The 12,725-nt window shown below is 45.5% G+C and overlaps 1 protein-coding gene across 1 annotated transcript; it reads right to left on the bottom strand.

Moving 5' to 3' along the window:
• Positions 1-318: 318 nt before the first annotated feature.
• Positions 319-12,220, bottom strand: EFHC1 (EF-hand domain containing 1; the record flags this gene model as incomplete). Its single annotated transcript, XM_083857652.1, has 10 exons — positions 319-695; positions 2,717-2,918; positions 3,723-3,870; positions 4,216-4,429; positions 5,600-5,740; positions 6,439-6,659; positions 6,898-7,090; positions 8,150-8,299; positions 10,031-10,318; positions 11,963-12,220. The coding sequence occupies 10 exons, from the start codon at positions 12,218-12,220 to the stop codon at positions 579-581; spliced, it is 1,932 nt and encodes a 643-aa protein (XP_083713778.1). The 3' UTR covers positions 319-578.
• Positions 12,221-12,725: the final 505 nt, after the last annotated feature.

Below are 12,725 nucleotides of genomic sequence, written 5' to 3'. Positions count from 1 at the left end.
ATGGGATCTCAGTCCTAAAACTGTTTTCCCAACTTCCCTGTTTCCTCCAGATAAACTCACCACCATCACCGTATTTTGTAGAACCAGAATCACAGTTTGTGTTGTTGTAACATTGTGTATTTTCCCCCACCCTTATTTTAATCCTTAGCTATTCCAGCCATTCAATTTAAAACATGACTTTTTAACACTTTTAAAGCAACTACAGTTTTATTGCAGTTTTAATAACAAACTGGCAGTCTTTACTGCTTGAAGGTGAAAGGCTCATCTGAGAGAAACTTGGAGTGGTTTTCACTCCAGGCTCCATAGAGCTTTAGCTTTCTAAAGTACTGTACTAAAAGGTTGAGAAAGCAGAAGAACCTGACTTTGGTTCTCAGATCTTTTTTTTCTCCTATGAGTTTCATTTCAACATCCAGAAGTTGTGAGGTTGAGTTTGGGGGTGGCTAAAAGGGCAGGAAGTCGTCAGGAAGGGAAAAAAGTTAACATGAGAGTGGAATCAGTTGGGTCTGTGAAAGGGGGAGGGAGAGAATGAAGCAAGGGTGAAATCCAGAAAATCCTTTTTGAAGTACAGTGTCTTCAAGTCAGCAGGCAATTATTTGCTGGTCCTGTCCTTCAGCTTCTGGGAAGAGATTACTAGGGAAGGCTAGAAGGAAGTCACGGTAGTTTACCTTGTCATCACAGGAACAGTAGTCAATCAGCTGTGGGGACAAAAAACACAGCAAACACCATAAAGAGTTGGAAAAAGCTGCAAAATTTGGGTTGTTTTTAGGGGAAAGTGCCCAGGGTTGTTGTGTGACAGAGCAGGAGATGTTATTCTCCCTTGTGTGGATTTCCCCATCCTGGTAGTCCTGAATCACAGTAAACTTGGAATCACAGAACCATTAAGGAATGAAAAGACCTACAAGATCATTAAGTTCAACCTATAGATCATCGAGTCCAACCATTTCAGGATTGAACTCGATGATCTAAAGGTTGGACTCGATGGTCTAAAGGCTCAATGCTCATAGATGACACTAATCTATGCAAGGAGAAGAGTTAAAATGTTTGAGTTTAATCCTGATTTCCTTCTGGGGCTCACCAAAGTGGCAACAGAGCCACAAAAACACAAAGCGTGGCCACAGACTGAGATGGGCCACGGGAAATCTTGCAGAAATCCCTGCCAGAAGTGGGGTGGGGGCAGTGTATGTGAACAGTCACTGTTTCCTGGTGTCACTTGGGTGTGTGCACATGGCATAAAGGGGAGACACAGATAATTGAGCTCGGTGACAGCCCCATTAATGAGCCAGTTCTGGTGTCTGTGCCTGACCCTGCATTGTGTTACAGAGCCACAGCCTTTGTGTGCTCCAGGGGAAGAAAGAAGGCTTTTGTTTCTTTAATTGCATAACTAATCTCTTTCTGACACCCAGCGAGATGGAAAAGGTCTAATATCACAATTCCTTGAAAGGATTCTTCTTCCCCTTGTCGCCTGGAGACAGATTCTCTGGGGTTTGCTGCAGTGACTGACAGCTGTGCTCCTCTCCAGGCAGTGAACTCTCTGCCATATGTTTAATTTATAGCCCTGCCACGCTTCCCAGGGCTCTGGGAACACTGGGATTAAGATTTCAGGAGAGGAGGTGGATGTTTTTAGTGCACACATCCCAGACTGGGGCTCAAATGTGGGAGTTTAGCTTCAATTGTCACAGGTTCTCCACATAAATTTAGGAATGTTATTTCTCTCCCACTCTCAGAGTGGAGCAGGGATTGTCACCACACTGTAAATTCCTCAGGGCAGAGTAAGCTCTGATGAACTCTGGTACAGCAAAGCCCTGGGTGCTTGTCAGGGCCTTTATTCATCCCACATTCAGGGACACAAATCGCCTGCTCATGCACCTTTCTAACCATGGCTGTGATGCTCACAGTTGGCTGCTTTAGAAAACTTTTGATTTTATCAGGAGAAAAAACTCCCTCTGGTTTCTAGATTTCTCCAAAGTCTGAGCCCCCCTTTACTGGCCACTAATCTACTGCCTATCACATGATGCTGAGGAAACAGCCTTGCCAGTCATATTCCTGAAAGGATCCTCCTCCATCCTCACTGCAGGAATTTTTCCCTCAGTTTCCCTCACATTTTCTGCTTTGCAGACTGTGATCTCCATGTGCTGTTTGTTGCTTATAGTGCCTAGCAAGTATTAACCAGGGTGCTATGATTCTAATATAATAATAATAATAATAATAATAATAATAATTTTAAAATACTTAGTTCTTAGACCTTCAGTTCAGTTGCTGTTAAATCCAGAATGTCTCTAAGCTTTCCTAAGGCACATTCCTTGAACATCTCAGTGCCATCTCTACTCAATCCCAGCTGTGCTAAAACCATCACAGACACTCCAAGCTCTACAGGAGTCTGTCCCTGATCTCTGTCATGATTCCTGATCTCTGTCACGATACACAACCTCTTCTACTCATCCAAGATCTGAACCAGCAGGAATTTTCACACATGGAGGGCAACCTGGATAACATTGTTTTTTCCCTTTCCTTAGAGGACAACAATTATTATCTCCTCTAAGACACGGACTCAGTCCAACAGCTCAGAAGTTTTTCTAAACTGGGACTTTTCTCTCCTTTTCTTGAATTTTTCCCCTTTGAAGGCTAGAGCAGCTGGTTAGGGTTGGTTTTTAGAAGAGGTCTTTTAGAAGAGCCATAGGAGGGGAATTCCACATGCACAGCACACCATCCATCTGACCTTTTTAAGAAGAATGGTGCTGGTTGGCATGTTGAACCTGTCACAAATATTTAAAAATGTTGTTTTATCCAGGAAGCCAGAGCCCTCCTTGTCAAAATGATGAAATGCCTCATGAAACTGCCTGGTGTTGAAGGGCTGTTGGAGCTTCAGTTCTCTCTGAACCTCCACAATTAAATCATCCAGGTCTTTCTTGGGGATGCCACTGTGGAAGAAAGGAATAACAGGATTTCATGTAAAAACTCTTTTTGGCAGCCTTGCTGTGACACTTGAGTGAAAAAGGAGCATTTCCCTGTGTGCTCCACAGTGTCAGAAACTGGGAAACTTGAGTTTCAACCAGAGCCATGATATAACTGCTTCCAACTCATGTTTTGAGGTAACAGGGCTGTTACTGGGTCACACAAACTGGGTCCAGACAGCTAAAAGGAGGATGTGGTCTAGACTATGATGGGCTGATAAGCAAAGGAATAAATGCCCTAAAAAAGACTCCCCCCACCACCTGCTGAGCCTGCAACCATCAAGCTGCTCAAGTTGGCAGCATCTGTTACAGTGAACTGATGCCTTTTGGGAAAAGATGTGTCCCCCATCCCTGGAAGTGTTTAAGACCAGGTTGGATGAGGCTTGGAGCAACCTGGGATTGTGGAAGGTGTTCCTGCCCCTACAGGGGTTAGACTGAGCTGATCTTTAAGGTCCTTCCAACCCAAGCCATTTTGTGATTCTATGATTTTGGCTGGAAGTCCAAACACTTCTTGAACTCAGGCTGGGTGATGTGACCACTTCTCTGTCTTTGCTGCTGAGCCAGAGCTGTCCCAGGAGGTTTTGGGGCTGGCAGCAGCCACAACATTTTACTGTACAGACTCCCCACCCTTGGAAATGTGCCCAAACACAGCCTCTTGGAGCTGAACCATCAGCAGAGCAGGAGGCTGGAGCCCAGGGAGGCTGCTGAAAATGTCCTTAACTGTCAACCCTGAGTCTTATTTAGCCCCACCACCCCATCCTCTGTAGCTACCTGCTGGTAGTCTCCACTACCACCTTCCTTGGGAGGAAATGATCTCTTATGGATTGCACTGTTGCTGCAGGGAAATATTCTGCATTTCTCTCCAAATAATTCAGCACATATTCATCAGCGTCAATGATAACAAACCTGTGGCCAAACACTGGGGAAGAAGCATTAAAGAATTAGTGTTACCTGTGTTTTAGCACAGATTTAAGTAATTTCTTTATCCAGGAGGGAGCAGGATTCCTCTCCTATGACTGGGCTCGGCTTTGAGCCAGCTCTGCTACTTGTTTCACTTCTTCAAGTAAGAATAATTTCACTGATTGAAAAAATCAAACTTGACAGTAACAAAGTTGTATCAACATACACCAGCTGCTGATCTGGAAACTCAGATGTGAGGAGACCCAGAAGCAGCAGATCTTTCAAGTGAGGGAAGGGATGTGCCCTGTCCTTGCAACAAATGACATATCAGAGCAGAGCATTAAAAATCCAGGCTGGATTTTACCTTCAACTGTAGAACCAATGGTGAAGTCAGAGGCCTCATAGTATATGGGATTCTCTGGAGTAGACCCTGGCTTGGTAACTTTGGTCCTTTTTAAGTATTTGCCTCCAGTGATGCCAGAGTTTTTGACTGGGGGTTCATAGATGCTGATTGTGTCATCGGCGAGGAAATAAGAGAGGATGAAACGACGATTTTTGTCCTCAGGCACTGGTGATTCCTAGAGCAAAGGGAGCAGGTTTGGAACAGAGCATTTGAACAAGATTTTCCTTGCCTGGGATGCTTAGGAGCACCTAGTAACCCACTCGGAAGCACCCAGAACCCAGAGCTTTTTTTATAGCTGACTAAACAAAGCACTCGATGTGCTGACATAGCGTAACAAAGCACTAGACAGCACTTAGGATCTGAATTTTAAAGGTTACTTGCTTTACTCAAGCCACTGAAGCAGAATCTGGGCTGAAGTTACCAAGTATATTCAGTGTTTCCACAGCCTGAGTAATCCAAGAGAAAGGAATATCCTATACAGAATGATCCATCCCAGAGGGACTGTAAAATTCAGATTTAAATTACACTTTTCATTATGCTGAGTGCCTGAGAGAGGCTGGTGCTGCCTCAGCCCTTAGTCACAGGAAGTCACTCCCCTGACACACCAGTGGATTTACTTGCTTAGCTGAAAGCTAAGTGGATCTTAACTCCTCAGCTGTGACCTTTAGGGAACTCCTGCACAATAGGGAAAAGAAACCAGCCCTTATCCACCCAGAGTGTTTGGAGAGGGCAGGCACAAGGCAGCACAGGAAATGCCATCGCTGCTGCTGGATGTGCCAGAGGCTCCTTGCATAAACCAGCTGTAAAGCTGGCACAAAGGCCAGGCCCTGGGTGCTGCTGCTGTGGGTGGAAAACACCATTCTCATGGATTTTCCAGCTTCTACACCAGCACTTGGCTGCTCTGCTAGGACAGCTCCTTGCTGGCTGTTGCCTCCAGGACCTGCCTAGAGAAGGACAGGAGCTAGAACCAGCAGCAGAGGCATCAAGCACTGGCTGGTGGCAGTGGTGGCAGGCAGGCAAAGGCACAGTGCCCAGTGCACGCTGCTTCAGCCAGGGCCATCTGTCACATGGCAGTGACAGAGGGAGTTTTTCCATAAATGGCTGTGGGTTTGTAGCAGGTCTGGTTTATACTTTCTGTCCTTACTTTTATTTTTTTTCTAGTTTTGTGAGCTGCCAATTGTCACAGCAAGCACACAATAACCCCATGGCATCCCCCAGGGACACTCATGTAGGCTTGGGGACCTCTCTTCTCCCACTGGCACAAAGCAGAGTTTGCCAAAAGCCTTGTCTGGGCAGGCTGCTCCTCCCATCCTCCTGGCACTATTCCACCAAGGAAAACACTTACCAGAGCCACCTGGTACCTCAGGACCTTGAGATTATTCTCCAGCATCTTAATGATATCCTTCCGTGGAGGCTTTGGAAACAGACTAAGGCAGTTCTGGAGAGAGTCTTCAGGGATGCCAAAACCATTATAGGGAGGAATTACCTGCAGACAGAGGAGATATAAACCATATCATAAACAGCTGCAACTAAGAACAAGACAAAGTTTACAAGACCTAGAAAAGCCATCAGATTTGGAAGGAAACATTCTGCAAGAGCTGTGACACGCTGCCCAGTAGACATGGATGATACCAGCCTGGCCATGTGTTTTTTTAATGAAATAGTAAGAGGATTAAGCAAAGCTGAAACTCAGAAAGCCAAGTAATTTCTCTGAATTAAAAGGTTTTGGCTATATTAAAGAACCATAGAATGGTTTGGGTTGAAAAGGACCTTAAAATCATCTAGTTCCAACTAAACCTTCCCATGCACAGGAACTCAGCCATCAAATGGTTACACTGGTAACCTAATCCCCACCATGCCTGTGGTCTAAGCCACAACTCCAAACCATTTCTAGGCTCAGTTTGGCAGGTAACAAGGACTGTAACCATCCCCAGGAGGCAGTTTGGATTTGACAACACTGTTTTGGAGAGTGAGGGAGAGTTCAGTAATATGAGTGCAGCCAGACTTTCATTTTTATATTGATTATGACCATTCTTGCCTGGTCTTTTTCAAGTTACTTGATTTTTTTCCTTAAGCTGAACTTTTTTTCTACAGGTTCTTACTAAACTGAACCTCTATTTTACTATAAGAGCTTACACCAACTGCTTCTTTTCCTCCCTTCTTTTGAGAAATTGTTTGCAGTACCTGTGGAGTTTTTTCAAGTGGTTTCTTATCTACATCCAGTGGCTGGAAGTCTGTGATCCCATATTTTTCCCTATAGAAGTCCTGGGTGAACTTGTCACAATCATAGATTAAGAAGCTGCGTCCAAGGAGGGTGACAGTTTTGCCAATACCAAAATCTTTGGGTGAATACCACTCTTGTACCTCGTGGTCAGTGATCTCCAGCACACAGCTTGGGAAGTTCTCTTAAGGACAAGAGAGCAGAAGGAAAAAAATAAATTAATCAGGAAGATGTTAACATTTCCTAGTGAAAAGGGATATAAAAGCAAGGTGTGTAAATAGTTACAGGTAGATGCTGGCACTGCTGTCCTGTCACTGTTTCCCAAAAGATAAAGAATTTAGTGACCATTTGAAGAATTTTTTTTGTTTTGACCATGAAATAATAACACCTTAGCACAGATGGATGTGCCAATCTAAACTTACTGTTCTTGTCCACAAAGATTTTGGGCAAGCGCTGGCGTCTCATCAATACCGGGAATGGGTCTCTCCCATCGTTTCTCTTGTGGACTTCCCGAACCTCCACTGTGTCATCTGCCAAGAAGTAATGGATGACACAGGGATGGTGATCACCAAAGGCACAGTTGGTGTCATCCCATATGGCATAGAAGCGAAGCACCTTGGGGGGAGAGGAAAAAAAAAGCAGACAAACATGGATCAGAATCATCTTTTGGTACAGCAGAAATCAAACTCATCACACTGAGATGTGATGAATTTGATGCTCAAGAGTTCCCCAAGGTTCAGCTCCTGAAGAGGAAGGAGAGATACAGGGAGAATGCAGCCAGAGCAAGGGGCATTTGTGTTTGTCTGAAATTGTCTGCTCTGCCACCTAGCATCAATATTTTTGGGGAGGAGTGGATGCAGCAAGACCATTTCTAATAGAACTGCATCTGGCTGCTGAATTCCAGAGGCAGGTGGCTTATCTCATCCCAACAGAAAGCAAGAGAGTAATGGATGATATTGAGCACAGACTCTGCAATCCAAAGAGGAGCTGTTTACAAGGCACAAAGCCCAGAAAAAAACATAAAAGGTTTTGTTTCTCACTAAAGCCAAGAAAGGAGCAAATCTGGAGTCTGTTCAGCAGACTGAGACAATTTAGAATGAGTGAGGTTGCAGACACTCACAAGACCTGGGTTTCAATAGCACAAGCTCACTGTAATCACAGAATCTCTTAGGTTGGAAGATCATTGAATCCAACCTCTGACTGACCTCCTCCACCTTGTCACCCAGCCCAGAGCACAGAGTGCCATGTCCAGTCATTCCTTGAACACCTCCAGAGATGGGGACTCCACCACCTCCCTGGGCAGCCTGTTTCAGTGTCTAATCACCCTTTCTGTGAAGAGATTCTTCCTAATTCAACATAAACCTCCCCTGGAACAACTTGAGGCCATTTCCAGTTGCCTGGGAGAAGATACTGGACACCCCCAGCTGTCCCCTCCTGCCAGGGAGTTGTGCAGAGCCAGAAGATCCCCCTTGAGCCTCCTTTTCTCCAGGCTGAGCCCCTTTCCCAGCTCCTTCAGCCTCTCCTGATGCTCCAGCTCCTTCCCTGGACACACTCCAGACCTTCAATGTCTTTCCTAAAGTGAAGGGTCCAGCCCAGGACACAAGACTGGAGGTGCCTCACCAGTGTGATGTGGGTAAAATATACAATAATTTGGGCAATCCCCAGCTCTCTCACCTTTGTGTCATAGGTCAGAAATTGCCTGAAGGGGTCGGGAGCTGTGGGCACGATGCGTTTTTGCACAGGTGTCCGACGCTGTTCTGTGTAAGGATCCGAAACCAGCTCCTCTGGAGGGTTCACTTCAATTCCTTGGCTCTCCAGGAACACCTAGGAAGGTCATCTGAGGTGTTAGTGCTGCCAGGAGTTCTGAAGGTAAGAGGTGACTAGAGGTTACAGGTGGGCTGGGATGAGACAGGTCAGATTTCTGCAAGTTCACTCCTCACAGAGAATTCTACAGCAACAGCAAAATACAGCAGATGACAAATCTATTTGTTTAACCTGCTTATCTTTGCTTACCCTTTAATTAATCAGAGCAGTCCTGTCCTGAACATCCTAACTCAGATTTCACTTGAGCAGTTTTCCCTGGCCTTAGGGCTTTAAATGAAAGATAACTGTCAGTTGGTCTCTTTTATGTAAATGAAAAAGATTAAATTGCTGTATGAACACAGATGTAGTCAGCCTGAATTTGCAAGAACTTAGGGCTGTGTCAGACAGAAGAAGCTAGTGTCACCCACACTAGGCACATCAAGACCCTTCAGGCACGAGGATATGTGTCAGTAGCAACTTCATTCCATCTTCCAGGAGTACTTTTCCCACAGAAAGAGTGCAATCTGCTTCTTTATAAAGGGATTTTTTGCTTACCTTGGACCATGAACAAAATCCAGGGTGTTACTCATGGACTTGAATCAGTCACCCAAAACAACCTCTGAAGTCAAGGGACTTGTTCCCTTTTTGGCTTTGGGAAGTGGTCCATGAAAACATTCAGCCCAGAAAGCACCTATGCAAACATCTCCCACAGGAATATGAGATCTCCCTGGAGACTCACAAGGCAGGTTCACACTTTCAGACTCACTATTTTCTGGTCTGGAAGATGTCAGTAAATGATAAATACACTATTGGCCTTGAGATGTAGACACACATAGCTCATTCCATGTTTTCCATCAGTATTAACAAGAGGACCAACTCTTCATTTGATGTGGACTGACTTGAACAGTCTCCTCAGTTCCAGCAGAGCTGGCTCCACAGCCACATTTATACCAATATATTATACACACCTAGGAACATTCCTGGGAATTGAGGCCAACTGACAAGGAAAAGCCTGGACCTAAACTCTCCCAGCCTCCAGGACAGGCTGACTGCATGTAACTCACCTATTGGGAATGGTCCCTGGAGCAGTCTAACTCCTGGCCTGGAAGAATAGCAGTAAAATATCAGGGCTGATATTTTACTGAGGACAAGCTAGCAGGATACCAGCATACTGGTAATTCTTATTTCTTGTTATTGGATCGTTATTTTCTCATTAACTGGCACAGAAATAGCCAGAAATAGAAAAGCAGGGAATGAGTAAGCTTTCTTAGAAAAGGCAGTTCATACCATGATTCTCAACCATGGATCATGGCTTGGCTGTGGATGTGTGCAGAGTTACTGCTTGTATTCCCTTCCACTGTTCCTAAGAGAGGAATACTAAATCAGAAAAGAGTCAGGATCACTCATTTCCCTCTCATGCATGCACAATGTTTCATCTGGACTCCAAGCAGGTAAACTGCCCAGATATGAACTTAGAATTTGTATTGTGAAGAGAAGTCCTGAGGACAAAAAGATGGACTCTTAGCAGTCCTGGGACAAAAAATACTAAGCAGTTAACTTGCCCTCAGCAGATGTCAAACTCAGAACTCCCCTTCGGCCTGAAAAAAAAGAAATCCACACAAAAAGCAAAATAAAAGACTGTGAGAACCCCATATCACAAAATCCACAGCTGCAAACTGCTGGACTCTAACAGGTAATCAAAACCCTGCAGCTCCCAGGAGTGTTTCTGTCAGGGCTCTCCCCACAACACACCTTGGTGAAGGAGTCGCAGTTGACCAGGCGGTAGGTGCGGCCGTAGATGGTGAGGTTGATGCCCAGGTTCAGATCCTTCCAGTGGTAATAATCCCCCTGCTCATTCTTGGGCACTCGGTGGCGTTTCATGAGTTTTCCTTGGAGCAGACCCGAGTTCTTCACCTTGGGCTCGATGATGCACATGCTGTCATCCTCCAGGTAGTAGTAGATGCCCACCTGGCGGATCCTGTAGTGCTCCTCTGGAGAGATAGCAACTTCCTCCTGGAAGTAGGCATCGAACTTCAAAACCTGCCCCAAGGGAGAACAGAGTGAAGGGAGAGAGAAAGAAACAATTTGAACACTGTGATTAGTCTATTGAGGCCAATAATTTATTTGTAATTTGCTATGGTGGTGTAAAATTGCTGGAGTAGATGCTAAAAATCTTCAGAGGCAACTGTGGCCTAATCTGTGACTGACAGCAGAGGCACCAGGAGGGCTTTTATCAAGATATGCCTTTTGCAGATTTGGTGTGCTTGAGACAAGTGTAAAAATAGAGCCTTTTCCCTACTTCTTGATCACCCGCTGTTTCACCTACTGCTAGGTGCTTGGCTGCTGACAGTAATCTTTACTGACACACAACACTCTTTATTTGTCATCTTTACAGCCCTGATTTAGAGAAGTTATCCACAGATTTTAGTAAAGAGCTCAACCACATCTGAGGATTTTAAAATCTTAAAGGGGTCGTCATTTTAAGGCTAGGCTGGAGGGGCTCTGAACAACCTGGGCTAGTGAAAAGTATCCCTACCCATGGCAGGGAGGCTGGAACAAAATGATCTTTAAGGTCCCTTTCCATGATCTGAAGTCACATCTCTCCAGCACTAACAGCGAAAACTGATTTGTGCTGGGGAAACAAGGAAACTAATCAGCCAGTCCCTCTGCTTGGCTTTAGAAGTAGGAGGAACATCCCCTCCAAGATCATTCAAAGCCCCTAAGAAGGTGCAGGTGGCCAATCAGGCCTTGCATACCCAGCCTACATCAGCCCAGAGCCTGGATAATTAAGAGATGATAAAGCCAGCAAGTTCCTATCAGTCAGCAAAGTGCCCCACAAGGGATTGTGACATCCCCAGCAGCACTGGGGCCCCTGCTGCTCCTGCGGCTTGAAGGGAGGGGCAGAGAAGGATCTGACAGATTAAACAGCAACATCTACATTACTCTGAAGGAGCAGCCTCGGCAATTAACAGAGCACATCTGTTCCCCAGCCTGTGTCACAGCCGGGCCGAGGGCTGGCTGCCTGCAGACTGCTCTGGCAGGGCTGGCAGCGTGCGGAGCCTGCAGGTGCTGAGCTCCCACTGCAGCTCCCCCTGCAGCAGCTGCACGTCCCACTGCTGTCCCATGCACGGCTGCTGGTTGCAGCTTGGGCCATTGGCACACTGAAAACCAAGGGTCACCTCAGGACTGCTCAGAGCAGACACAGAGCCACCACCCAGTCTGATGTGATCACCAAGATGAAACACGGGAAGCGCTAATGGAGCAGTTCAGGTTGTGACATGCAAACATGAATAGATAGACCACGGTCAAACAGGCTGCCGGGGTTCCCACTGCAGACTGACTTTTCCAGTTAAAGCCCAATTGCAACCTCGATATAGTTTTGGAAACACAAAACTCCAGGCTGTGGCTTACAGAGCAATGCTTATAAACTGGAGTTAATCAAACCTCTTTTCCAACATCTGCTGGAAATGCTCGAGTGTAACTTGGAGGGAATGTCTTACATCGTTTACGTGTTATAATCCTCCTCCCGAGCAAAGAAAGCCTCTTTCAGTCTGGGATTCAGCTGTCTCTGACTAAGGGCTCTGGCATGTGAAAACTGCTGTAGGCAGTCCTGTGAACCCTGGAGCTGACTGTTTATGTCTCCGAATTTGGCCAGTGATATTCCTGGAATCAGCTTCTTTATACCTTTTTGTCATAAGCCACGAATGCTGGAGTGAAGCTGGAAGGTGCAGACCTCTTCACTTGCCCATAGGTCAGTGTTGCTCCCTTGCTGCACAAATCATCTAATTCATCTTGAGAGAGCTGATTGTCATAAAGTGTCTCCCCACCAACCCCCTCTCTTGGCAGCCGGGAGAAGGCATATCCATTTTTGAAGTCCAGTGTCTGGGACCGATGAAAAGATGTTTTCTGTTGGAAGGAAATCCAGCTATCAAAATACTGCATGAATTTAGCTAATACAGCTACTGGAAGCACAAAAAAAAAAGTAAGAAAGTGCAATATCAAGAATGTCTCCCCCCCACACACATCCCTAGCATTTTATTATAAACTACTGCAGCAATTATTTAAAATCAGATTTTGTACTTAGATTGGGGAAGTGGAAAAAACAGTGAGTGGTTGATGTATAAAGCACGAGAGTGAACTCAGATCCTTGCACTGCCGCAGACTCCGGAAGAACTTAAATCACTGAATTTCCTGACTGCCACCATATCCAGTGCCTGGAACAGTGTGTCAGCACTTTATCTGCCCTGGTATTTATCTCACCAGCTCTTTGTTCCCTACCCTATTTGTCAGCACTACAGAACACCATGGGACTTCAGTTACTGCCTTATGGTGCTCCCTTCACTGTTGTGCACCCTCTGTGTATTCCATTGTTATTTATTTTCTTAACCCTTCTCTGGGCATGATAAAGGATTTTCTTTGCTGGGTTAAATCAAGACATGTCATGCTC

The sequence above is a fragment of the Zosterops lateralis genome (genome assembly GCF_965231275.1).
Source record: "Zosterops lateralis genome assembly, chromosome: 3".
Taxonomy (NCBI): domain Eukaryota; kingdom Metazoa; phylum Chordata; class Aves; order Passeriformes; family Zosteropidae; genus Zosterops; species Zosterops lateralis.
The sequence above is the reverse complement of the archived record's forward strand: the minus strand, read 5'-3'. Positions and strand labels throughout refer to the sequence as shown.